This window comes from Cnephaeus nilssonii, assembly GCF_951640355.1.
Source record: "Cnephaeus nilssonii genome assembly, chromosome: 7".
Lineage (NCBI taxonomy): Eukaryota > Metazoa > Chordata > Mammalia > Chiroptera > Vespertilionidae > Cnephaeus > Cnephaeus nilssonii.
In genome coordinates this window covers 50283301-50309670 of record NC_137078.1, presented here as the reverse complement: position 1 = coordinate 50309670, position 26370 = coordinate 50283301, and the positions used below count along the sequence as shown (strand labels likewise).

General features: G+C 39.9%; 2 protein-coding genes across 2 annotated transcripts in view; one reads left to right on the top strand and one right to left on the bottom strand.

Moving 5' to 3' along the window:
• TNNI3K (TNNI3 interacting kinase) overlaps window positions 1-26370 on the top strand; it is a gene marked incomplete at its 5' end in the record, with an annotated part of 301994 nt that overhangs the window by 213454 nt on the left and 62170 nt on the right. The window contains one exon of the mRNA XM_079777685.1: window positions 4948-5057. Coding sequence (XP_079633811.1) covers window positions 4948-5057 — 110 coding nt within the window. The remainder of the gene's footprint in view (window positions 1-4947; window positions 5058-26370) is intronic.
• On the bottom strand, window positions 10232-25573 carry LRRC53 (leucine rich repeat containing 53; the record flags this gene model as incomplete). The annotated part of the gene is given in 7 exon segments (XM_079776404.1): window positions 10232-10405; window positions 10407-10435; window positions 10438-10684; window positions 10688-12588; window positions 15289-15804; window positions 22104-22919; window positions 25486-25573. Coding segments are annotated over 7 exon segments (3771 nt in total).

Below are 26370 nucleotides of genomic sequence, written 5' to 3'. Positions count from 1 at the left end.
GGCATGTACCTTGGTTGCAGACACATCCCCAGTAGGGGGTGTGCAGGAGGCAGCTGATCGATGTTTCTCTCTCATCGATGTTTCTAACTCTCTATTCCTTTCCCTTCCTCTCTGTAAAAAAACAATAAAATATATATTTTTAAAAAAGGAGATCAATTACTTTAGGAATTCAAAATCTAGTACCAATTTATCCATAAGCAATGTATAGCTAATTAAGTTCGTCATGAAGAGCTGCATAGTCATCCTCCCCACAATGGCCGTGGTTTGTAGCCTTGTAATTCACAGTAACTCAATGCAATGTTTTACTTGATATTCATGCTCCAAGAAAACCCCAAAAGGAACTAAGATTTCTGGTCTAGACAGGACAGAAAACATACAACAGTTCTCTAGGCTCAGGATAAAAGAAATCAGAAAGATCCTTAGAGATGTGGGTAATAATTATAGCAACAACAACAGCTAACCCTTATTAGGAACCAACAATGTGTCAGATGCTTTATGTACTCTGTCCCTTCTAATTCTAAGGGTACCCTGTGGTTTGGATCCTATTTGGGTAAGATATATGCTCAGTGTCACATGCTAGTAAGAGGTATAGCCAAGATTTAAGTGCATGGCTCCCTGTCCCCAAAGCCCATGCTTGTCACCATTACACTATTCCCTTTCATCTTTAAATATCTAGAAATTAATACTCACAAAGGCAAACTAGCTTAATTAGGATCCCCCAGAAAGTTAAAAGTAAAGCCAGACTGGAAATTAGGCACCACATTTTCTTGTTAAAGGCGTTTCTTCATAGTCATACTGCTTCAGTTTATGGAAGCCCCTCCTCCCCAAAGGCTTTGAACAAAAGATAGTATTATGTACTAAATATGCTGCCAGATCTCAATAACTGACCTGATTATATTGTAAGTTGATATTAAACTAAACATTATATTCATTCTGCAATGTTTCTTGGTGAATAGGAATTATTATCGGTCCTAAAAACATAATAATGAGCAAGATATTAATTGGCATTAATCCTTCATCTTCACTTGTTTGTACAAATACTGTTTCCTGACTTCTATTTACCATGATCTATATTATTTCCAGTGAACCCTTATTTTGAACTATCTCATTTATTGATTCATTCGGTGCATATCTATTGAATGCCTTCTAATTGCCTGTCACTGTGCTGAGCACAGGAGATACAATGGTGAAAACCCACAGTCACTGACCTCAAGAAACTTGTGATTTATTTGCAGAGGCAAACAAGTGAAGAGGTAATGAAGTGTAAAGCATTATGTGCCATTGTAGCACAGGGTGCTGTGGCAGGACATAGGCAGGATACCCAGGAGAGATCATCTAAACTATGACCTAAGTGACAGTAGATGTAATGCAAGAAAAGAGGGAAGGGAAGAGGACTCCAGGAAAAAGAAATCACATTTCACAAGTGAACCATGAAAAGCAGATGAAAATAACTAATTTCTTCATTAATTAAGCATCTATTTACCATATTTATTGAAAAGTGTAACACTTTATTTTTTTCTTAGCCTACTATCATTCACATAGAATGTTCAATACATTTTGTCACATGAATAAATGAATGAAGGTTATCACATGTTATGCCTAATGCCTGGTCTGTTCTTCACTGGCCTCTTTTGAGAGACAACACTGGCAATCTCCATTCATAGCTTTGCTTTTCTTGATAACATTTTGATTAAAAAAAAAACAACACTGAAGCACTGAAATCCACAGATTGACAGCAGTGCTGTGTTAACCCTTGAGGCTGACTCACAAAATTGTGTTTAATTCAACCTCTTTGGGGATAATGGGAGTGGGAGACAACGATGCTGTAGAATTGTGCTGTCTGATATGGACGTCATCAGACACACATGGCTATTTAAATTTATATTAATCAAAATCAAATTAAATTAAATTAAAATGTCAGCTTCTCAGTTACACTAGCCATATTTTTATGTGCCTAATAGCCACATGCTACCATAGTAAACGGCACAGAATAGCAGTTTCATCATTGCAAAACGTTCTATCCAACAGCCCTACTCTAGAAGCTAGATTGTAAGCTTTACTAAATCATTGATAATTATTTCAGGGTAGTGCTGATGAAAGAATAGGTGCTCAATACAAAGTTATTGATATTTTTAATGTAGCTTTATTCCCTTTTAATAGCAAAGTTTTCTTTGTGAAAGTAGAAACCAACATTTACATAAACCATTTAACATATTTCATGTAGCAATCAAGGTAAGATATGATTAATGGCCTTACAGTAACTTTTCTGAATCTGGAATACCAGAAAATTTCCCAGCTGTTAGTGTAGCATGGCCACTTAGGCAAGACTGACAGAGCAATCTCAAAGGTGACAAATTTCAATCCCATGACCCCTCATGTAGCATTGCCCGCTTTATGGCGGAGGGGCTAATGAGTAGCACCAGTGCCAAGAGTGCGTAAAGCAAAAGGGAGAAGGAGATGCCAAGGCCTTGCAGAATCTACTTTGAATAATGAAGAATTAAATATCATTCATCTTAAACCGATTTTCCAGATGCAGTGCCAAGAAGCAAACAAGTAACTTTATATACTTGATATCAGAGTCTAAAAGAGTTTCAGAGGAGACATTTGGCACCTGCATCTGAGTTTAACACACTTTATGAATAGTCCCTCCCCACCCATTAGGATGTGTATAATTAGTTTAAATATGTGCACTACACTGGTTTATGTGCTTATAGCTGCTCCAGCTCAACAATATCCAAGTGGTCATCAGTTTGTTTGCTTATTTATTTACCACATTCCAAAAATAATGAAAAATAGTCAAGAGTAGCCGATGCAAGGAGCCTAACATGCCTAGTTTTTTGTAACACAAAAGACACATTTTATGTCATGTTAAGTTTGCTGCATATGATCTGATTGGCCTTTTTCCCCCTCAGTGTTAGCAGCCATAACTCTATCTGATAGTGCTAGAAATCGTGGGCAAATGTGACAGTGCAACTATTCTACAAAGGAATTGGAGAGAAAAGAGGAAATGAAAGTTTTGACTGCCCTCTATCTGAAACCATTGTATGATTAGAACAGCTGTTGCAATGAAATATTAACATGGTAGGCAGGTAAAGAGCATGAACTAAGATTTTAAAGACAAATAGTAAATGTTTGGAATGAGCTGATATATTTACCTCTCATATTAACAGAATCTATCATAAAGTGAGAAAACCTAATTCTGGTGCAGGTATAATAAAAACTTTCTTACACACTTGGTATTGAATTTATAAAATAGCACAATTATTCAGGAAAACAGTTTAACAGGATGAGTTAAAAGTCTTTAGTTATCCTCTTAGATATATTAATTTCACCTCTCAAAATATCATAAGTAATCTCTGAAATCAAGAAAGTCATATTGAAAAGACATTCTTTGAAGTATTTGCAGCCAAATTTAAGCAACCTAAAATTGAGGAATGATTAAGCAAATCACACTAAATGTAGAGTCATTAAAAATATGTTAACATGGAGTTTTAATAACATTGGAAATGCTTATATTTAACTTAAGGGGAAAAGTATTACATAATTGTATATTAGACATAAGCTCAATTATATAAATATTATATAAGATGTATTCAAAATATTTTAGCACTTGTTTCCTCTGAATAAAATTTTATCCTTTCTAATTCTCTTAATTTTCTAAAATTCTACAAAGAATAAGTATAAATTTTACATTTGGCAAAATTAGATACCAATTCTGACTGACCCATAAATAGTAAGTTACACTGCATATAATTTCACTAGATCAAATCTATAAACAGAATTTAATTGGAGGAAACTGAAGTGGAGAAGTAGTGGGTGAGGTCAGACCTCAAGGTACTAAGATATAGACAGATGCTTATGACATCACACTCTAGAAGACAGGAAGCAGGAATGGTATGGATCTTTAGCCTCCCACTGGTACAGAGCAATTTTTCTAGGGAGTAAAAAGAGCTTCATGTGTTGTTCACAGTGTTTTCAATGTGAAGTGGCTGAAGAGAGCATGGAATCTGGAACTATGGGCTACAGCAACTACTAGTTATATTTATTTTTTTTCTAAATTAAAAACTTGTTACATACACATACACACCACACCTAACAGTAACACACGCCATACCTTGTGCAGTTCTTAGGGGGATTGGAAGAGCTTATATCTATAAATACCATGATGCCTGATACAAAATGTATTTAATAAAAGTAGCTATAAGCTTGGTTTCCAAGAGAGTAGAGAAATCGCTGGTTGCAGAACAGAAAAATAATTAGCAATCAGTAATCTGCAGCAAAGTCCCAAGAATCATAACACAGTAATGGGGAGTTTGAGATGAGCAATATTCAGAAATCCAAACAGGCAGGCAGCACTAGGGAGTTCAATCAATGAGTGGTATTAGCTAAAAAGATGAATCTGAAGTCTCTGATATTTTTAATATCTTTAAATATTAAAAATTAAAATCCTAACATTCATGTAACCAGTCATGGGATTTGAGCTTAAAAAATAACCTATATTGCCCAAGTTATTCAAAGTGAAAAGTTCAGTGGCACCCCTTGTCTTGCTATGTATAGAGTAAGCTCGTTTAGCCTGAGATTTATGGCATTGTACAGTCTGGTCCAATCTGCCTTTCAGTTGTTATTTCCTATAACATCATGTACATACCCTATCCTTCAAACCCACACACTCAATCACTTGCTATTTGCATGTTCCTTTGTATGCTCCTTTGCTCCTGTTCATATTCCTTCTGCCCACTATTTGTTGACCAAACAACCAAATGAATGAACTTATTAAGATACACTTTTAGAATCAAATTATCCAATGTTTTGTTTACCCTTTTAAAGAATTCTTTTTTATTCTCTCCTGACGATGTACGGATTGATCCTTGATCATTGTTGCCTGTTCATATGTTTCTTGAAATGAATATGTGAGCTTCAAAACTGATGTGATTCTTTGGTTCGCAGCGGCGGCGGCGGCAGACATGGCTTACCACCACATCAGACCTCCCATTGGCTATTCGATTCCCAAGCCCATCTCCTCTCTGCTGATGCGAGGGTGGAATGCATGTCCTGAAGTGAGTCATTTCTATTTCCGCCTAGAAAATGTGTTATGGTCAAAATCTGTCACAAATAGTGTAACACCAAAGTCTTCTTTCAGGGTGTATTTTAAGGCTGTCGAGGCAGGAAGACTGATCTGCCTTCTGCTCTTTCATCACTAATTGCCTCAAGAAGTCTTGAGGAGCTCATATTTTTTGCTGCTGCTCTCTGATTTTGAAATGTTTCTCACAACTGATTAGTAAAAGAAAAGCCAGGGGATGACAGATGACTCACACTCTCAACTCAGCTGCAATTTTATTAACTATGCTTGAGCCACATTTAGTCATTTTCTGAAAAAACAAGTTTAGCCCGAGACACAGGCCTTGGGGCAGAGGCCTCGGGACAAGAGGGCCTTCCAGCACTGGGTCCAGGAGGAGGCAGCAGACTGGCCCTGGCCCTTCTCTAACTGAGTGGCTGTGATAAAGTGGTTAAGAGCATAGATTTAGAGTTCAAATGGAGGGATTTGATATTATGGAAGGAATAAGTAAAATATGGTATGTAACCATTTTAAAATATGATCATTGATCTAAGAGAGTAGAAGGAAATAGTCACATAACCCCAGAATGAATTCGCAGACCATCTGTCTGCAGGAAAGGATTCTTATTTGTACCAGGCAGACTGATGTCTACTTTGTCCTCAGAGACTGACAAAGGAGGAGATTCCACAACTTCTCTCCTGAGAGCAGTTTAGTACAGTGTCTAAGAGTCCCCCTGACAGTCGGTTTTGTTGTCGATTGAAATCCTTGTGTCTAGACGTCAGTCCACATTGATTCTTCTGAGTGGAGAGAATTAGTTCCCATTCTTCACACTGGAGCTCCTTATACAGAAAGGCCTAACAGCCCTTATTCATCCAGCTCCAACCACCCTAGTTATTGCTGTCTTTTTCTTATAGGTCTTTGTTTCTGATCCTTTCCAGGCACTTTATCTCTCTTTGACAAAGAAAGGAGCAGAAAAAGAGAGGGAGACGATTGTTATCTCAGAAAGCATCTCACTGTAGGAGAAATAGAAGAAGCCCCAGTCCAGATGTTAGGAAGGAGAAAGCAACTTTCCTATTCATTTTCAAAAGGCAAAACCCAGACCAAGTCCATACTCAATCCCACAAGTGCACAGAGAACTCTTATGAAGAAAAATGAAGATTATTATGGGACATGAATTGAGTATCTCAGAAGAAATAACCTCTACTCCTGACCACTTAATCGGACAGATTACATATTTATTTGTGTAGAATCTTTTCTCACTACCAGAATGTTAGCTTCATAAAATCAGGGTCTTGTTTTTGTTTGTTCATTTTTGTTTGTTTGTTTGCTGTTATAATCTCAGCACCCAGAACCATACCTAGTACATGCTCAAAAGCATTTGTTGAGTAAATGAATGACTAACACTATTGGTTATCAGTGCCTCCAATCATCTCACCTGGACTTTGATGTCCAGAAAAACATGTCTTAAAAATTGCATGACTTAAGATAATTTGGGATAAGCTTTCCTTGTCTCTCAATGTGAACTTTAGGTATATTTTCTAGAAATAAATACGCCAAGTACCTAATCCAGAATTTCCTTCTCTATGTGGGATGTGAGCTTTTCCAAGGTGTGCCATAAAATAATAGTCCAGGGGATCCCTTTTACTTTTATGAACTGACTTTTTTCATGACTATAGGTAAGGGGCATATGGAAGTTTTAATTTGGAGATAAAAGCCAGTCATTGGAAGCTTCTAAAAGTATTTTGGGGGTAGAATGGATACCTAAGTAACAGATTGGGAAATGATAAAGAGAACCAGAATGGGGCCAAAAGAGGGAATATACTATATTATATGCACTAACACACACACACGTACACACTAAGAGACCAAAAATCAAGTACTTAGTGGAAATGTTTTATTGCTAAGCTGTGAAGACTTTCAAGCATAGGTCTGGGCTCTGGGAATGAGGTTCAGGGAAGAGAATAGGGAGAAAGCAGAGTAGGAAGTCAAAGTCACTGATTGGCAACATCTGGGCTTGTCACTCAGGTGGACTCCAGCTTGGTTGTGGTATCCACCTCAGCATTATGCAATTGATCTTCTTCTGTATGTGACATGCCTGAGTCATCATTACATGGCCCAGTACGGTCTTCACCATGTCAGTGGGCAGATAGTGAGGAACAATGGGCTAGTTTTCATTCTTTCCTTCAACAATTATTTACTGAATCTCTACTGTATGCAGCCCCAGGAATAGGTACTGGGTTTCCATGCAGATGTGCTCCCAATTGGAGTTCAAGGCCTAGTGGTCAAAAGGAGATTAACCAGATAAGCATATTAACATTTTTTAAAGTACAAGCTAAGATAGAGGAAAAAAGATTAGAGGAGAATATACACTAAGGAATACTAGCAAGTAGGGAGCACAGAGCTAGTGCAGGTCAGATAAGGCTCCCTGGAAGAAACCACATTTGAGCTGAGATCATAAACATAAATAGGAGTTTGCTCAATAAAGTGGTTGGTGAAAGATTAAAAAAAAACAGTCCCCAAAAAGAGATCATGTGCAAATTTGTTGTGAGAATACACAGGAGAGAGACTCAGTTATTGAAACACTGTAGCCACTGAGGGGTTAAGTCTTATACCAGGCACCATATGAAACCATTCATCTTTAGATCTAAGACACTAACATCATGCTGCCCTGGTCATTATTTTTTAGATCATCAACTTCACCACTCATTTTTTCTCATATGTCCATTTTTGCCTCAATTCTTGAATTTGAGGCACCTTATTGTTTTCGTAAGTGTGTCTTCTTAAGTGAAGATCCATAAAGATAAAACATAATCAAGATCCATAAAGATAAAAGAAAATGAGAATGCCAGCCTATTGGAGATGGGAAATGCTTATTGAAAAACAGTGAGAGGTGGGAGAAAGTCCTCATAGCAAAATGGGATCAGATTTTAGAAAGCCTTGGAAACCAGAATAGGAAATCTGGACATGAAATTATCGGCACGTATATTTTTGTCTCGAAAGCAGTGAAGAAATACAATAAAAAGTCATTTTTTAAAAAAAATTCATCTGAGTTTGGTATGAAAGATTTATTCATTTAAAGAAGTGTATGTAGTTCCACAGCGAGGCAGGCACTGCATTACCTGCTAGTGTGCTTTGGAAGAGCTAAGCATTGTTTCTTCACGTGTGGGCTGCATATTACATGCTCCAGAGTACCCTGGCATGTTTGTTAAAACGAAGATTCTGGGGCCCTATTCTAAATCCACCGAATCAAAATCTCTGCCATGGAGTGGGAACTCGCATTTTAACAAGCACCCCAGGTAATCTGTGCCCCATAAAGACAAAGAACGAGTGGGCTGAACGGAAGCAAAAGACACTGAAGTCAGAGCATCCAGCAGACTGCTAGTGCAGTAATCCAGTTGATTACAACACAAAGACTACAATGGTTACCATGGGGATTCAGAAGCAGGGGGAAACCTGAGAACTACTTCAAAGGAGACATAACATCACAAGGAGGTGAAAGACTGGACTTAGGAAATGGAAGAGAGAAAAGAGTCCGAGCACTGTCATCCCGGACTTCTGAGAGGCTGCCAGGGACCAGAGCACTCATTAGGCCCATAGATATCAGGGATATTGTTGGCAGCAAGAGGAGAACAAAACCAAGGGCTCTGCATTAAGGTGCGGGTGCTTAAAAATATAAGCAAAGGAAAAAGAAAAGATAGCTAACAAGGAAAAAAATAACCTGTTCTGCACAACCGAGAGAGCTGTCAATTAGAATAAAGTTATTGGACAAGACGTCAGCAGAGACGCTCCTCTCACCTTAAAGGTGCTTAACAAAATGAAGTGGGAACAGGGGAGGCAGACAGGTGGCCCAGGGTGGAAGCTCCAGCAGAGAGTCGGAACAAAAATAGGGGGGAGAGGAGTTGGAAGTTATAACCAAGAAAATTTTGGACCCTGGGAGAAAAGAGCAAGAAGAGAGATCATAAGGTTAGGGACATTCAAAATAAGAAAATTGTCATTTGCTGGCCGTTTTGAATAGGAAAGAAAACAGAAGGTAGGTGGGGCATGTAAGCATTATTTACATTGTTCTAATCATCTTTTAAGCTTTATAATATTGCCAACTGTTAGACATAGAGACCTAGACAGATACAGAGGTGAAAAGGGAGTTAGTTGCCTTTGCAACCTTCTTTTTTCCCCAATATGAAATGTAAAATAGTCTATGCCTTGACGATATGCTTTCAACAGTTTACTGGGATATTTGAGTACCCCTCTATCTTTTAAATAAATGTGGCATTGAATGAGAGATGCTTACTCTGACATTACTTTTAAATCTAATATTTATAAGCACATTTAATTATTGTGCATAAGAAGGAGTACTCACACCAAACAATAGTGGCATGCTAAATTAAAGAAGTCAAACCTTGAAAGCTTATATATTAATGGGTTATTTAGTTTTCAAAATCTTAATAACAATTGGCAATAACGCCCCTTAAAATTCCTTTTGTTCAGGACCCATTGTGTTGATCTTGAAGCTCCATTTGTTCTTCTAAAATGATTGAAGCCAAGATCTCCACCTAGTGGATTTATAGGATTTTACAGAAATCCTTAAGTGTTTTTGTGGGGGTTTTTTTTCTCTTAGAGAATTAACAGGTTTTAAAGACTTCTACTTAAGACCTACCATAATTGTCAACAGAATAGTCACCAATAGCTGAAATATACCAATATGCATATCAGTGAGACTACAGTTAATAAGCAAGGCTCAGTTTTTATTTTCATACCACAATTAGGAAAGCAGATCAGGCGCAAATATGAATATATAATCATCTCTGTAGAAAGCAATATTGTAATACCACTAATTGAGATGTGTATAGTAATTTCCATAAAATAAACATCAAGGGTAAATCTGCTCGAGTCCTTTAATCTTTCATTTGCTTAAGCTTTTTTAAAAAAATTCTCTTTCTTTTCCAGGACTAGGTTATACTTTTCCTTCCCATTTTTCCCATTCCTTAGAGAAGAAAACTCAATTAATTGTGTCAAACACATCTTGTGGCTCCATCTTTGATTTTTGCATTCTATTCAACCATGTACTTTTATTTCATTGATAACAGAGTTACTGAGGATTTTTTTTTTTCTCTCCAAAATAATGTATTTGAAATGCATGCAAAGGCTGGGGGTGTTTGCGTGTCCTTTTGAAGAAAGCTAAGGTAGAACATGATTATTATTTGAGTTATTTTGCTCACTTTGTTCTGCCTCTAAAGGTGATGTATTCGCATGTTCTGCAGATGGTGGATACAGTGTGTGTTTTAGAGCAGAGTTTTCAGCTTCATTTCTTCTTCTAGGAACTAGAGGCACCTCATTGTCTGCCTCAAAACTAAATGTCTTTTAACTGTGGTAAGAGGGACGTGCTTCATGTGTCTCCCCTGTCCCTGCGCCTTCTCTGGGTGCACTGTTATCTTTACCTGGAGGAATTTTCGGAGCCTCTCTCAAACCGTGCATGTTACTATGTATTGGAGGATCTGTTTCACTAGGAGGTAGTCTATTTTCGATTTCATGGGAACTCGTGGTCCTCAAATCCTCAGCTATAATTGTCATCTCAACAGAACTTGAACCATGTAATGTAAGAGTTTGACTTTTTCCATTTTCCCAAGTTTGCTACTTTTCTTTTAAGGTATTCTGTCTGGTCTGAATTAACAAACTAGAATTCGCCTTGCTTTTATCACGCATGTCCCCCTCCTCTTTCCCTCCTATTTTTATCTCTGGCGCTTCGGTGCCATCATCTCTGGGCAATGCATGTGTGCGGTCAGTGTCTTTTTTGCTACTATTGGGTAGGTGCCAAATGCCTTGAGTCCTAAGAGATGTGCCGACATCCTTGGGAAGTTCCAGTCTATTTTGGTACCAAACTGAATTTGTCTTCATAAATGTTAGGTTGTCCTTGGATTGCGTTTGGGGAATGAGAGCAGAATCATACGTTTCTGTTTTAGGAAGTATTTTTTCTATATCAGTCCCCTCATCCATAACACAGCTCTCCATCATCTGATGTGATATTTGGGGTTTTGTCAGTAACGTTTTTTCTTCGTTTCCCGGTTGTTCATTACTTGAGTGTTGCACCGCATGTTGTAACATTTGATTTTCATCGACAGTATGTTCCGTGTAAGTGTCAGGCTTGTGGGCACCGACAAGTTGTGCTTGATGCTCTGAGGACAAAGAAACCTGGTTTAGCTCCCCGGTCATAGAAGTGTCCTGCTCTCTGTGCTCCGTGGGCTCTGCTGCCCCTGGCTCGGCAGCCCCCCTGGGATGGCCAGATGCTAAGAGATCGCTTCCTGTATTTCCCAGAGGAGCTGGTAAATAACCAGAAGCTGCCAATGTGAGGTGAGTGGCACCCTCCATTTGCCCAGGTGAGAATGGAGAGTGGGCGTGCCTACGTTCAGCTGCCTGGGGTGTGAGCCCAGGCGCTGTTACGGGGCTTCCGTCAGGAATGGGACCAGGAGGCGGACAGTCACCTTCCGCGGAGCTCTGGGGGACCACAGATAGGCTGTCAGCGTGGAGCAGGGGAGCCTTTTCGGTGTGTTTATTGTAACGGGGGGCCTGATGCGGGGCCTGTTGGAGAGGCAGCCTCTTGGAGGTGACTGCAGCATAATCGTTACTCTCTGGCTGGTGGGGGAAATCTGCAGAGGACAGAAGGTTTATTTTGGCTCCTTTCTCAGAAGCTTTGGATAGCGTATTAGGAGGTAACACTACTTGTTTGCGTTTCTTTGGGAGTTCCGGCAAGGACTTTTCTGGATGGACTCTGACTTTTCTAAAAGGGTGTAAATTTAATTTGATCCTTAAATTTTGCTTTTTAGTTTTCCCTCTGGGTTCAGATTGGTCGCTTCTCCTTTTTTCCGGAATCTGTGCATCAGTAAACCATCTTCTTCCTTCCATTCTCCCTCGGGGACTGCTAGATTTTTTGAGATTCAAGTTGGTCAGGTGGTTACTTTGAATTTTCTGCTGTTTCGAATGGGTTGATGCTTCGGTTGACGTCACCAACCTATTTTTTTCAACTAAACCAGGATCATGGGAGCTAACATTCTTAGGGGAATATGTTTTCTTGATATTTGTCGATAATCCTGATAACTCCATGTTATCTTCACTCAGAAGGAATTTTTCTATGGCTCTATAAATTCGGATTTGCTCTTTCTCAGACTTTGAATGTTCTCGATGGTTTGGCTTCCTTTCTTTTGCATAATCATTAAATTGGTCATAGGGCACATATTTGCAGATAAGAGAATTGTTTGGCTGAAAATACTGAGGCCTGCTCCGTTTTAACAGTTCACAAGGACCATCGTATTTTGACCTATGTTTTCCTAAGACCTTTTGTACATAGTGTCCCTCAGGCTCACAAGGCTTGGATGATGAGCTTGTAATAAAATGTCGCTGCCTATGCGGTTTTAAGCCATTGTCTCCTTTTTCTATTGGAGGCTGCCATGACTCATTTGTTAAATGCTTTTCAAGACTTTCTCTTGCCAAGGCTGAAGCGGATGTTGCATATCTTCTACTAAATATGTCACTGCTGATATCTGCGGAACAATAAATGCAGGAATTTAACACTGAGCAGAGTTTTATGACCCAACTAAACAGATGCTTAGAAACCTTATCTGAGGTGTAAAAATTATTCCTCTGATTATGGCAATTCTTGAATATGTTCTAATTTTTAACCAAGCCCACAAAGGACATATGGCAATTTGGTGTGTTTGCAATAGCATTCTCTATGGTCACGTTTTAATCAATTGGGATGCTGACTTAAAAGCTGTGGAATTAGAAATGAAAATGTTCAGAGTTGTACATCTTTTAATTAGTTGTTAAGTTAGTTTTAAATATGAATAATACTTAAATCTTAAATCCTTTTCAAATAGCCATAGTAAGTTTCTTTTCTGCATCCATTTCTCAGTTGGAACGAAATATAAGAAAGAATGTAATACAATACTGAGTAGTGTTGAGTTTTAAGTTTCAACAACAAAAGAAAAATACTTGTCATACTCTTGGACTTATCAAAGACTGATTAATATCCCAACACTTAATGCAGTATTCACTAAATATTTGTTACGTGAATAATAATTTTAGAATATGGCCTGATCTGTATTACAAAAATCCCTGCGTGGGACTTTTACATGGTGCAGGTTAATGACACATGTTAAATAATATTAATGACAAAAACATTACTAAGAGTCAGGCATTGTGCTAAATATTGGACATTCATTATCTCATTTCATAATCAAGAGAATCTTAATCCATTGGACAAATCCTATTAACCTATCACTTTTACGAATGAAGAAAAAAGAAAAGCTTAGGGAGGTTGAATGTTTTCTGCCAGTCACATGTCAACTTAATGATATGGGCACAACTGGACCCCAGTCTGTCCGACACTAAGCCCTATCCTCTTAACCACAGTGCATATTAAGTTTAAAATTACATCTTATCAGTATACTTTTTCAATTTTGTGAAATTGTTTGTTTTATACAGAGGAAGAAAGAAGTATTTCTGTTCACTGGTAGAAAGGGGGAGGTGCACTACGCCTCAGACTAGCATCTAATATCAAAGGTCTGCCTTCAGCTTCCTGGGTGACCTTGGAGAAGCCACTTACCGTCTGGATATCAGAAGAGGAGACTAGATGGGAACTTTATGTGGATATAACTTTATGCAGTGTAAAATTTATGTGGGTATAAAATTATTCCGGAGAAAGAGTTTGTAGCCTTTATCAGATTCTAACAAGAGTTCTACGACTCAGAGATAAATATGAAGAACTATTTGACTAGATCCTCTCTAAAGTCTCCTCTACCCCTGAAACATTATCATTCTCTGCTTCCAGGCGAGAAGGCACCATCAGAGTGATGCCGCTTCTTCCTGAGGTCTGCTCTGGGACAGGGATGGCCTTGGTTGTTTTCTCCTCAAATACCTGTCCTCTCCAGCTTTTGTTCAAGGCCTGGCATGTAACAGGATTTCAAATCTTTCTGAAAAGTAATCATATTGGTTTGGCCAACCAGTGTTCTCTGTGTGAAACAGGGGACTGGGTGTTAAATGGTTAAGGAACCATATTCCCTTTGAGGTATGATTTTTCCCACAGAGAAGTTAAGGCCTTGGGCAAAGCTAAAATGAAACATATGGCTAAGGTATGATTCTATCAAAAGGCTAAGAGCTTATTTTCTTTATAAAATAAACCAATCTGATCTGATTTTTATGGCAGATGTTTCTTTCCTCCGCTATTCCTCTTTTGAGTCAAATCATCAGTCCCCAGAAACTAGTAAAAACTAGAATCTGGGAATGCAATGGAATAAATTCACACCCTGCCTTATGCTGCACGTGAAATAACATCCAGTTTTATTTCCTTTCCCATTGTCCCCAAATCCATCCTTAGGCCCAGATCCCCGTGGCAGGAATTTCTTGGTGCACGGAGTACCTTGTCATTCAGATTCGGAGAGAAAGCTCTGCTTGTTGTAAACCAATTCAGATAAATGACAGGAGCCTCTTTACAGAGCAGCTGTCAAAGTTTTCACTGCTGAGCCTGAAAGCATCGCCTTACTATTCAGGAAGAAAAAGGAAGACATTTAATTCATTGCCTCCACCTAAATATTGACATCGCCCATGTACAGTGGGGAGATGTCACGGCCAGATTCGCTTGGCTCCCAACATGGGACAATGAATTAAGTCCTGACTTTGCCTGGACTGGGAAGTTATCATCGCTGACAGCTCAGCAAGCAAAGTATGTGTCTTGACATCATTCCTGAAATGAATCACTAGCATGAGAAGGCCCATTCTTCTAACATGTCATGCTCTGGGAAGGTTGCTTACTGCAGAATTGGCATTACAGCTCGAAGGATGTTGGAATGGAAGCCAATATTCAGCCTCCCATAAATCTTAACAGCACTATTGCTATTTAAAAGGGTTCTTTTATTTTTTTTTTAACATCGTTAGGTGTTGGATCAAAAAGTTCTCTTTAGAACAGGCACAGCAAGTACTCTCAGCTGCTATGAGGGTGGGAGTTTTCTCACCCCAAACACACATGCACACACATACACGCATGCACAAACACATACACATGCATGCATGCACAAACACATACATGCATGCACACATGTACAGACACGCAGTTTTTTTTTTTTTTAGAAAAGGAGTAGACTGGCACTACATTGATTTTTATTCTCCTGTTAAGGAAATTCAAAGAGCCTACCTGCTTCAGAGGAATTTAAATGAGTGGGATTTTCTCAAACAAGACAACTCACCTATTGTTCTTGTTACGTGCCGTGGGAGCATTTGAGCTTGGACTTCCCCAGGCTCAAGGTCCCTTAGATTTTCAGCTCTCTCTGGACAATATCTTGTAGGTAAGCCTGCTTCATTAAAAACTGCCGTGTTCCCAGGAGGCGCTGAACATCCTGACTGCAGCAATCTGCCACCGAGGCCAACGAAAGTGCTGTCGGCCTCCTGCTCCTTCCCTTTCAGGTTTCTAAATGGTTCATCAAGGGCTGTGGACTCAGAGGTCAGTGATGCTTGATGGCTGCTTCCCTGTAAAGGTGGCATTTCCCTTCTGGACCCCACAATGGACGTGACCTTTATCTTGTTTTCCTGAGTTAAGTGGCAGTTACAGTATCCCTTAGCGTGGTAATTCCTTGCCTCATGAGCACACAGGGATTCACCAAAGGTTCTGCAACAAAGCTTTTCTGATGTGTGTTCATTTGCTTTGCCTTGTTGGAGTTTCCAGTTAAATACAACTAAGCCTAGGCAAGTGAGACCAACAGCCCCTGCGACAAATAGAGAGACCATTAAAAGATAACATCATAGGAAGAAACATAGAAATCACCAAATGTGAAATCCACAGATATCAAGGTCGATGGCCTAAAGGGCATCTGAGTGGATGGGAGATCTATCACCATGTGGAAAAGTGTCAGTTCAGACAAAGGTGATATTATTGATAAGTTCTGTTTTCTCATTTGGATCTTTACTTTGTGTCTATTTAAAATGATTTTAAAAAAATACCATCTGGAATGCCTTTGGTAGAAAAAAAGGCTTTTTAAAATATATATATTTTTATTGATTTCAGAGAGGAAGGGAGAGGGAGAGAGAGATAGAAACATCAATGATGAGAGAGAATCGTTGATTGGCTGCCTCCTGCAAGCCCTCACTGGGGATCAAGCCCACAACCCAGGCATGTGCCCTGACCAGGAATTAAACTGTGACCTCCTGGTTCATAGGTGGGTGTTCAAACACTGAGCCATGCCGGCAGGGCAAAAATAATAAAAAGGCTTTTTACATGGACTGAAATTCACTTGATTTAAATAATTCCTACATTATAATTATTTTCCTGCCTGTGGAAACCAGTTTAATTCCAAATTTCCTATTTCTCAATCCCACAGCCAATCTCTAAAGTAGTCCACATTAAGGATATACCCTGAAGTGATCATATACCATGATCTCCTCCTCAAAAAGAAAATTTGATTCTATATGGTATTGTTGTATTCTGAGCATCCCTAAAGACTCACCTCTAGCTCAGAATACCTTCATTGGCTTCCAATTACAAAAGGCCAAACTCCTTGACATTCAAGGCTTGGTGCAACAGGCTATGGCCTCCCTTCCTAGCCTTGTGTCTCAGTATTTTTCACATTCAAACATTATTTTTCAAACCTTTCAATCTATTAATCTTAAAATGTACTTCTAAGCCTTTGTGTATGCTCTTGGTGATGCTTGTGATGCTTTCTCCTCCCTCTGTTTATTTGAATTTTAGTTACCCTTTAGAATCTAAATCAATACCTCCAAATGTATTGATATATTTTCTATTTTTTAATCTTGCAAAAACCCCTCCCTTCTATGAATGTCCACAACAAAATTATTAACATCTAAGTTAGAAAGCCTGGAACTGTTGTTTCTTATCCTATGTAGGTATAGCTTATCCTCTGAATAAAATTTTAAAGTTGATGTTTTAACATCATTAGGTGTTGGATCACAAACCTAATCACAAGTGTGGAGTCTAACCTGCTTCTCCCTTACTGTTTCCGATCTCAACAAATGGCATCATCAGCCACCTAAATGCTCAAACCAAAGCCTATGAGTTATACCTCAGCTCCCTCTATATCACAGTGATTTCTTTTAATCTTAGCATCTAAAACAGTATAAAATTATTCTGCTCACTTATTTTCTTGTTCACTGTCTGTCTTTCCCTGCTAGAATTAAGCACTATGAGAAGATGAACATTTTATTTTATTCAACATTGTATCTCCAGTGTTCATAACTCTGGCACAGTTGAGGTACTCCAGAAACATTTATTGAATATTCTTAAATAAACAGAGGAATTCTGTTTATGAATTCTAATAATGAAAAGCGCTGACAAATCCCCAAAATGGTAATCAGGAGGACATGGTGTCAGTATTGATTGATTTAGGAGCACATATCCTAAATCTAGCTCTGATTATAACTTGCTGTGTGACCTTGGGCAAGTCAGTTTCCCCAGAGGATTCCATTTTCTGTAAATGACATTTCCAGATGAATGGATGATAAGAGATGTGAATGAGATGATAGCATTCTAGGCTCATTGCATCATGCCTGGTTCTCTCCATGGCAGACAACTTGAATGGAAACATGATGATATTTTTTGAAGAAAGAAAAGGGAAGGTGTCAGACATGGTTTTTTCCTTTTTTCTCTGTTAAAGGTAAAGATTAGCCATAAAGAATGGCAATTTCTGGTAAAATCCTCCAAACTTAGTGTAGTTTACTAGATCTTGAGGTCTTATAAGTCGCATTTTAATTTATTTGACAACAATACACTCTCGGAGAGTGCTATAACATTGAAATAATTTAATTTCTATTAAATACACAAATTTTTGCAAAGTAGTAGCAAAAGTTATATCAGAATAATTTTATTGCCAGTTCCTGGAGTTTGATTTATTCCAAAGGAGGCTTTGGTTTTCAGATGTTAAAAATGTCTGAAAATAATATAATTTCTGATACACTGTCTCTCTCACATGGAGTAAGAAAACTCAGGATTCAAAGCTTTGTTCTGACACTTTTCTTGGGCAACTTTTCTTACCTCTCTGAGCCTTATTTTCCATCTCTGCAAAATGGGGATAATTAATACCACCCAGAGATGAAATGACATAACATATGTGACATGTTTCATCCAGTATTTTGATGTAGTAAAGTTCAATGAATAGTTTCTGTGGTTTATGCTTACAATTGCTGCTCTGTTATTTGAGTTTTGTATTACCCTATATGTCCTACAACAGTCAGCTGTTAGGTAAAAGCATTCCAAAAAACAAATCATAAAGAGAATATGACTGATGCAGGTATGAAACCAAAAAACAAAGAAAATAAATACCTAAATTGTCTTAAATATATACTTCAGACATTGAAATGGAACAGCCATAATCTGATTATAGGGTAAAGTTTCCCCTCTAATTGTGTCTGATTGGCAAAGGAAGCACTGTTAATGTTAGAGCTATGTCTGTGCTGCATCACTGGACCGGTATGGTTATTTTCTGTTTGTGCAGAGAGCAAGAGCAGCCAATGAAGCTTGTAGGCAGACTGAACATGATATTAAGAAGATGGTTGAATTTTCATTGCCATGGGCATTGTAGCTATTTTTAAAAAATGTTCTGACAGTCTTTCTGAGTTGGAAAAATGAAACAAAATAAAAAGCAAAATTAATGATAAGTTCTCACTGAAGTATTAAAACCACCCTACAGCTTCATGAAAGCTTTCTCTGTTTATCCATCAGGAGACAGAATAAGAAGTGTCCAGATGTCAGAGTTTGGTGCCAAATAACCACCTATTAGTTTTAAATTAACTGATCTTATTATTTGTATTATTATTAATTACTAGAGGCCCGGTGCATGAAATTCGTGCATGGGGATGAGGGTGTCCCTCAGCCCAGCCTGCACCCTCTCCAATCTGGGACCCCTCAAGGGATGTCTGACTGCCCGTTTAGGCCCGATCCTGGTGGGATCAGGCCTAAACGGGCAACCGGGATCTGGCCTAAACGGGTAATCAGACATCCCTCTCACAATCCAGGACTGCTGGCTCCCAACTGCTCACCGCCTGCCAGCCTGATCACCCCATAACCACTCCCCTGCCAGCCTGATCGACACCTAACTGGTCCCCTGCTGGCCTGGTCACCCACAACTGCCCTCCACTGCAGGCCTGGTTCCCCCCCCCAACTGCCCTCCCCTGCAGGCCTGGTCCCCTCCAACTGTCCTTCCCTGCAGGCCTGGGTTCCCCCCAACTGCCCTCCCTTGCTGGCCTTGTCTCCCCCAACTGCCCTCCCCTGCAGGCCTGGTCTCCCTCCAACTACCCTCGCCTGCAGGCCTGGTCCCCCCCAACTGCCCTTCCCTGCAGGCCTGGTCCTCCCCAACTGCCCTCCTCTGCAGGCCTGGTTGTGCCCAACTGCCCTCCCCTGCCAGCCTTCCCCCCCCCCAACTGCCCTCCCCTGCCAGCCTGGTCCCCCCCAACTGCCCTTCCCTGCAGGCCTGGTCCTCCCCAACTGCCCTCCTCTGCAGGCCTGGTTTCTCCCAACTGCCCTCCCCTGCAGACCTGGTCCCCCACAACTGCCCTCCCCTGCTGGCCTGATTGCCCACAACTGCCCTCCCCTGCTGGCCATCTTGCAGCAGCCATCTTGTGTCCACATTGGGGGGGGCATCTTGTGTATTGGAGTGATGGTCAATTTGCATATAACTCTTTTATTAGATAGGATGATGATTTATCTATAACTGGGGAAGAAAATGGAATCAGAGGCCAAATTAGCGTTCTAAGTCTTTTTTGCCACAATCTACAGGCATAGATAAGTCACCACACTTTTACTTCAGAAGGACTAGGATCTTAATGGAATAAACTGATATCAAATTTCAGTTTTGTAAAAGAAGAGTCTCTTTTCAATACAGTATCTTTAACAATTACTCAATGGAAATTACATTACTATAATTTCACACTATAACACAACATGCATGTAGCTATATTTATAATTTATCAGAATTTATTCATGCAAATTAAACTTCCTATCATTTTGACAAAATCTTTGGAATCCTTGGAATTTGTATCTTTCTCTACACTAATGCAGAGTTGTTAACTTTTAGCGAAATCCTCTCTGAAAATAGATACTTAAAAGATATTTAAAATCACCCTTGTTATAATATTTCCAAAACGATGTCTTACAAAACATAATTCAGTGAAATCCTCTGTGACAAAAAGTGTTTATGGTCAATAAGTTTGAGCAATGCTCTGCATTATATCTTCCTGTTCGATTCCTGATGCTGGTGAGCAGAGGAAAGCCCATGGGAAATGCTGCAGAAAAGAAGCCCATTGCACTTTGCCTAATCCAGTGTTGCCCAAACCTATTTAAACCCCACAACATATGTGCTTATATGTGCATCTGTGCTTGTTTTTATTGCAATATCTATTAATTATCTTCTAGAACTAGTATTCTAAGAAGCGTATTTAAGGAAAAACTATCCACTGTCCTATTATTTCTGTCTTTTATAGTAAATTATTTCTTAGCACACATAATTACTGACATGGCTGCATAGTTTTTAAAACAATTTATCTTTCTTAGAGAATTTAAATTGACTTCTGAGTGAGTTTGATTGCTGCTGGTGGTACAGACCTGATGCTGGTCTCCATCTCTCCTGATTATAAGTGTAACTTAGAAGTTAAAAACCTGATGTTCAATTAATTTGCTGGAAATCTGCTATGAAATGATTATTTAAAGTTCATATTCAAAATACATCGTTCCAGTCCTGGATGCAAGTCCCTAGTATTCCAGATTTGGAGAGCCCTCTTCCCCTCCTCCCAACACACACACACACACACACACACACACACACACACACACTCTCTCTCTCTCTCTCTCTCTCTCTCTCTCTCTCTCTCTCTTCTCATCACCATGGTTACCTCAGGTGCAGAGGATTTTACCATGCACTGCAAGCATAGGGGGAAACCGCACAATGAGGGAGATAACTCCAGAAATCTCACGCACGCAGATTTGGTCTTCCACTAATGACACCAAGAATCACTTTATATCCTTCATTCAGTGAGATGTAATGACAGCTGATGCATGATTTAATTTTTTTAAATTACTATAAAAATTTAAAGCGTTGAATATTTTCCTCTCTTTTATCAGTCTGTGAAGGTATGGGCCAAGTTTTAGAAAGAGACAAACAGAAATCTTGTATTTCAAAACCACAAACATGAGAAATCCAAGGTACAGAGAGGTCAAATGACTTGCCCAAAGCCACACAGCAAGTAAGAGCAAAGCCAGGAGTCAAACCTGGGCAATCCAACTGCAGAGCTCCTGTGCTGTATGACCCCTGAAGAGGAGGGTGCAATGATTGTCATAACAGCATCTCCTCATGCACTTGGTAAGGCCCACTGGCTCTTACCACAACACAGAGGGGCACGCACACATATGTGAGTGCCTTGAAGAAACTATGTCTCATAATTTTACTAATTCCTCTTTCCCAGCCTCTTAATGGATACACCAGTCCTCTTTGGCGTATGGACAATTGATAAACTATAGATACTATTCCCTCATTACAAACAAGAATACTGACGTCTACATAGCAAGTTAACTTAGGATCACAGTGCTAGTTATACCGGGACGAGAGCTCTTGAATTCTGGTGCAAGGTTGTTTCCTTTATGTTAGCTTTTCTGCAACAGGACATTCTTGTAACCTGTGCCAAATCAGCTAACGTCCTCCTACGTCTATGGATACACTCTCCCTTCCACAAGCCCTGCTTTTCCTGATTGCCTGAGCGAGGCATCATTCAGGTTACGTTAAGAATATGCCGAAACCGGTTTGGCTCAGTGGATAGAGCGTCGGTCTGCGGACTGAAAGGTCCCAGGTTCGATTCCGGTCAAGGGCATGGACATTGGTTGCGGGCACATCCCCGGTGGGGGGTGTGCAGGAGGCAGCTGGTCGATGTATCTCTCTCATCGATGTTTCTGGCTCTCTGTCCCTTTCCCTTTCTCTCTGTGAAAAATCAATAAAATATATTTTAAAAAAAAAAGAATATGGACAAGAGGAGGGAGAAGAGGCGGGTATACGTCTTCCTGGCCTACCTGCAAAGACAAGGACAGTCAGCAGGGCCACATCCTGTCCCGGGAGGAGGGGACTCCTGTCCTTTAGAACCACAGTGAGGTTGGACGCCGTGGCATCACAGTTGGTGTCAGACAGCCTCAGCACACTGTTTGCACCGGCCACCGCGGCGGGGGAGGGCTGGCAGTTGAGGTCCTTGGCATTCCTGAGCTTGCGAGCAGAAGACTTCATGTAGCTCCTTAAAAACCGGGCCAGGGGATAGAGATCACACGTACAGCTCCACTGGTTCTTATCTAAGCTCAGAAGGATTAAGTGCTTCAGTGGAGTGAAAACATCGGGCATCTGGGCCAACCTGTTTCGGGAAAGGTCCACTTCCTGCAGCTGGGGCAGGGGCCGGAAGGCATCTCTCCCGATGTGGGAAATGAAGTTGTTAGATAAATCCAGGTGCCTGAGACTGCGGAGATTTGTGCCTCCAAAAGCACTGTCTGTCAGATTAGTGATCTGATTCCCGTCCAGCTGGAGCCGGGTCAGGTCCCGGGTGTTTCGGAACCAGGCCCCGCGCAGGGTGCGGAGGGCGTTGTTGCTCAGCGCCAGCACCTGCAGGCTGCGCAGCTTGCTGAAGGCCTGATCCGGGAGCGAAGCGCTGGATATCTGGTTGTGCTCCAGCAACAGCGTCCGCAACTTCGAAAGGCCTTGCAGGGCATCCTCCTGAACGTCCTGGATGCCGTTTCTGCTCAAGGAGAGCAGGGCCAGATTGAACAAGAGGGACAGATTGGCGCTCTCTACAGAGGAGAGGGACCCATCCGTGCTGATCAAAACTCTGGTGGTCACGGGGGCTGCTGTGGGGGAAGAAAAGCACAGGTTAGAGAGGCAAGATACACCCAAGTGGGAGGGGAGGAGAGTGGAGAGCGAAGATAATCAATACCCTGTGCACCATCTTATCGCCTGGGTCAGAACAATACACAACATGGAAACGATGCCCTGATTTCTCAGTTAAAGGGGAAGCTGGGCTCTTTATCAGAATGATGGATTTTTATATTCTTTGTTACGGTGACATGTTTATTTGGGAAACAGAAACCCATCTGTTCCTTTATATGTCAAAGTTAATTCATTGTTTGGGATTATCATCGTTGATGGTTTTTTGAAGGTGGCTTTTCAGGCTTCCTCCCTGTGAGTACTGCTGCAGCCCGCTGGCCCAGGACTGGTTCACCCCAGAGCCCAGGCCATGTCTGAGCTTGCTGGCCAGTTTTCCCCTAGTAATGTGTATGTGTGCTGTGAAGTCAGTCTCTTTTTCTCTCAAACACAAAGGTATGCTTTGGGGGTGGGGGCGGGGGCGGGGAGTGAGAAGGAGCCCTGGTGTCTGCTTTTTTTAGCTCCAGGCTAAACGTTGGCAACTTGGTAAAGGATCTATATTCTCTCCAGACAAACCCGAGGATCTGTCAGTGGGGTTCTCATTATAGTCTGGGCCATCTTGGCCTCCTGTCTAATATCTGTTCCCTCCAATAAAGTCCGTCATGTGATGACAGGTGGTACTCAGGGCTTCCAACTGTTAAATCCCTTCACCATAATCACCTCTGAGCCATCACTGCTCTGTCATTAGAAATCAAAGCTTTTTAACTCAATAAAGATATATTATAATCAGGAGTTATTGTAACACATCTTTATCATGCTAAAATTGTTTTGACTGCAACTGACAGTGTCAAAAGGATAGAAGGGTCCATTGTCCCCGGGAGGTCTACAGGTGATATTAGAACAATCAACCATGAGGGAAGCAAGTCACAATCCCCCGATGAAACTCAGACTGTATCCCTGACACAAAGAGATTAAAAAATGTAGAAGACAAAGGATTTTCACAGTGCCGCCTTTGTAAGAATTTCTCCCATCTTTGCAGCACAAACAACCTTAAGTCATGGTATTTTATTTTTAGCATGTATTACTGGTTATTTGAATTCTAATTAATTCTGGCCAGTTCGACATTTTGTTTCATCATTGTTTTTGATATGGTTTGAAGGAGTTTAGTTTCTATGGATCCTCAGTCCTCTAGGGATTTGTGGACTCTGAGGGAACACACTATTGCTTCTGTCAATTACTTCTTGTCTAGGACTCGCTGGATGCTCCACTCACAAGTCATCCATTTACTTCTCCGTTTATGAAATTTAACTTCACAGTGTTGGCATTCTGTAAATGAGAAGGACGATACAGAGGTGCAGCAATGTAAATGAGCACTATTTGTTTCTTATAGACAGCAGTTATCTCTGGTAAAAAAAAAAATACATATATACAAATGTAGTGAAGTCAGGAAATACAATTGAGAAGGCGGGAGTTTAGTGTTTAAATGCATTCAATGCTGATTGGAAACAGTGTCCAACCAACTAGCCTTGAAACTGTCTCTCTCCTGTCAGGAATGGCAATAACAGCTACTGCTTAATTCCCATTTTAGAAATGATAGAAATCATTTTCTTCCACTCCATCTTAACTCAGACTTATTCCTGAAAATTTTTCATTGGTGGAATTTATAACTTGTTTATCTCTTCTTGGATATCAGGATGTAAATCACATTCTCCTCAAATTTGTTAATAAGGTGTCTTATTAAATTGTTGACTTAAGCAAGCAATATGTAATGAATACAGGCAGCATATCTTGTTAGCATTTCTACAGCTCATTTACCACCAATAAAAAAAAGACTAGACTTTCAAAATTAGATGCACTTTGATAATAATCTATTTTGCTGGTACATCACTTAATCTTACTAATGCTGAACAATTGCACTTCAGGTTTCTGATTCATTGATATTTCTTTCAGCTAGTGGTAGAGTTCAAATCTGTACAAAGTGTGGACAAAAATATAATTAAAGTGATCTATTTTTTTTTCTTTTAGTAAGAAAAGTGTAGCTATATGAAATGGTGAGATATATATATATATATATATATATATATATATATATATATATATAAAACCCTAATATGCAAATAGACCAAACAGTGGAACAACCAGAACGATCAATCACTATGACACACACTGGCCAACCTCCTGTGGTCCCTCCCCCTGTCCATCCCCCTGCTGACAGGCCCTGATCAGCTCAGCCCCAATCTGCCTGGCCCCAATCAGCCCTGATTGCCGGCTAGGCCTAGGACCCCATGGGTGCACAAATTTTGTGCACCAGGCCTCTAGTTCTCTTATAATAGCAAAATATCTCAATTACCTCTGGAAGCTTTTTAATTTGGTTGAGACCGCCAGGAACAGGAAAATAAAATAATGTTATCAGTCTTTAGTCACTGTGAATGGCTTCTCTTTAAAAGTTTACCTCTTTAAGCTGAGCCCAGAAAGCAATCAGTACATTGAAAAGCATGGCAATGAAATTGCCAGGGACACTGAACACTGCTTTTTAGTCATTGGTGTTATTACCTACTATATAGGTTAGCTGGTGACAGAGGGTTACGTCTTTGGTGCACACCGAACATGATGCAGGGCAAGCCGCCACCAACCGCAGCATGATGGCAAAGAGTACGAGCCATCCACCTGAAAGCAAAGGATAATGCACATCATAATGTTGGCATTTATTATCCATCATTTCAATATATTTAGCTCATGAAGCATTTTTAAAAATTTTTTGAAGCTTTATTTCATTTCTTTTCCCTTTCAAAGAACATCTTGGGTTCTCACAAGATGCCAGATAAGTGGCTAGAATCTCTAATTTGTATAGAATTTAAACCAAACTAGTAAAGCATTTGACCATAAGTTCAGAGAGCTCACCTCCAGGACACACTCAGTAATATAGATTATTAAAAGATTGTTACTTTGTAAAATACAGTTTTGAGAAGCTTCAGACATATTTAATTCTTTTAATGCTGCAATTCAATTTGCGGCTTAGAAAACTGAAACTCAGAATGGTTAATGAACTATCCAAAGTCACATAGTATTAGATATTTAACCTCAAGTCTTTTAACTCTCAATCCAGTGTTCCTTCTAGTATGCAGAAGCTAATCTCAGGCACTGAATCTTATGTAATCACAACTGAATTATCCCTTATGGATTTGGATGCCACATTTAGAAAGGGTGTATGCAGGAACATCATGGTCACAAACTCTCCTGAGCTTTGACTCCAACTCTGCTATTTACTGACTAGACTATCTTAGATAAACTATTTAATTTTTCTTATTTTCTGCCTTTTTATGTTTAAAATGGAAGTAATATACGCCTACATTACAAAATATTGTAACAGATAAATGAAGTGCTCTAAGTGTTTCGTAAATGTTAAATCTCACCATTATTTTGATGCCCTTTTAATCC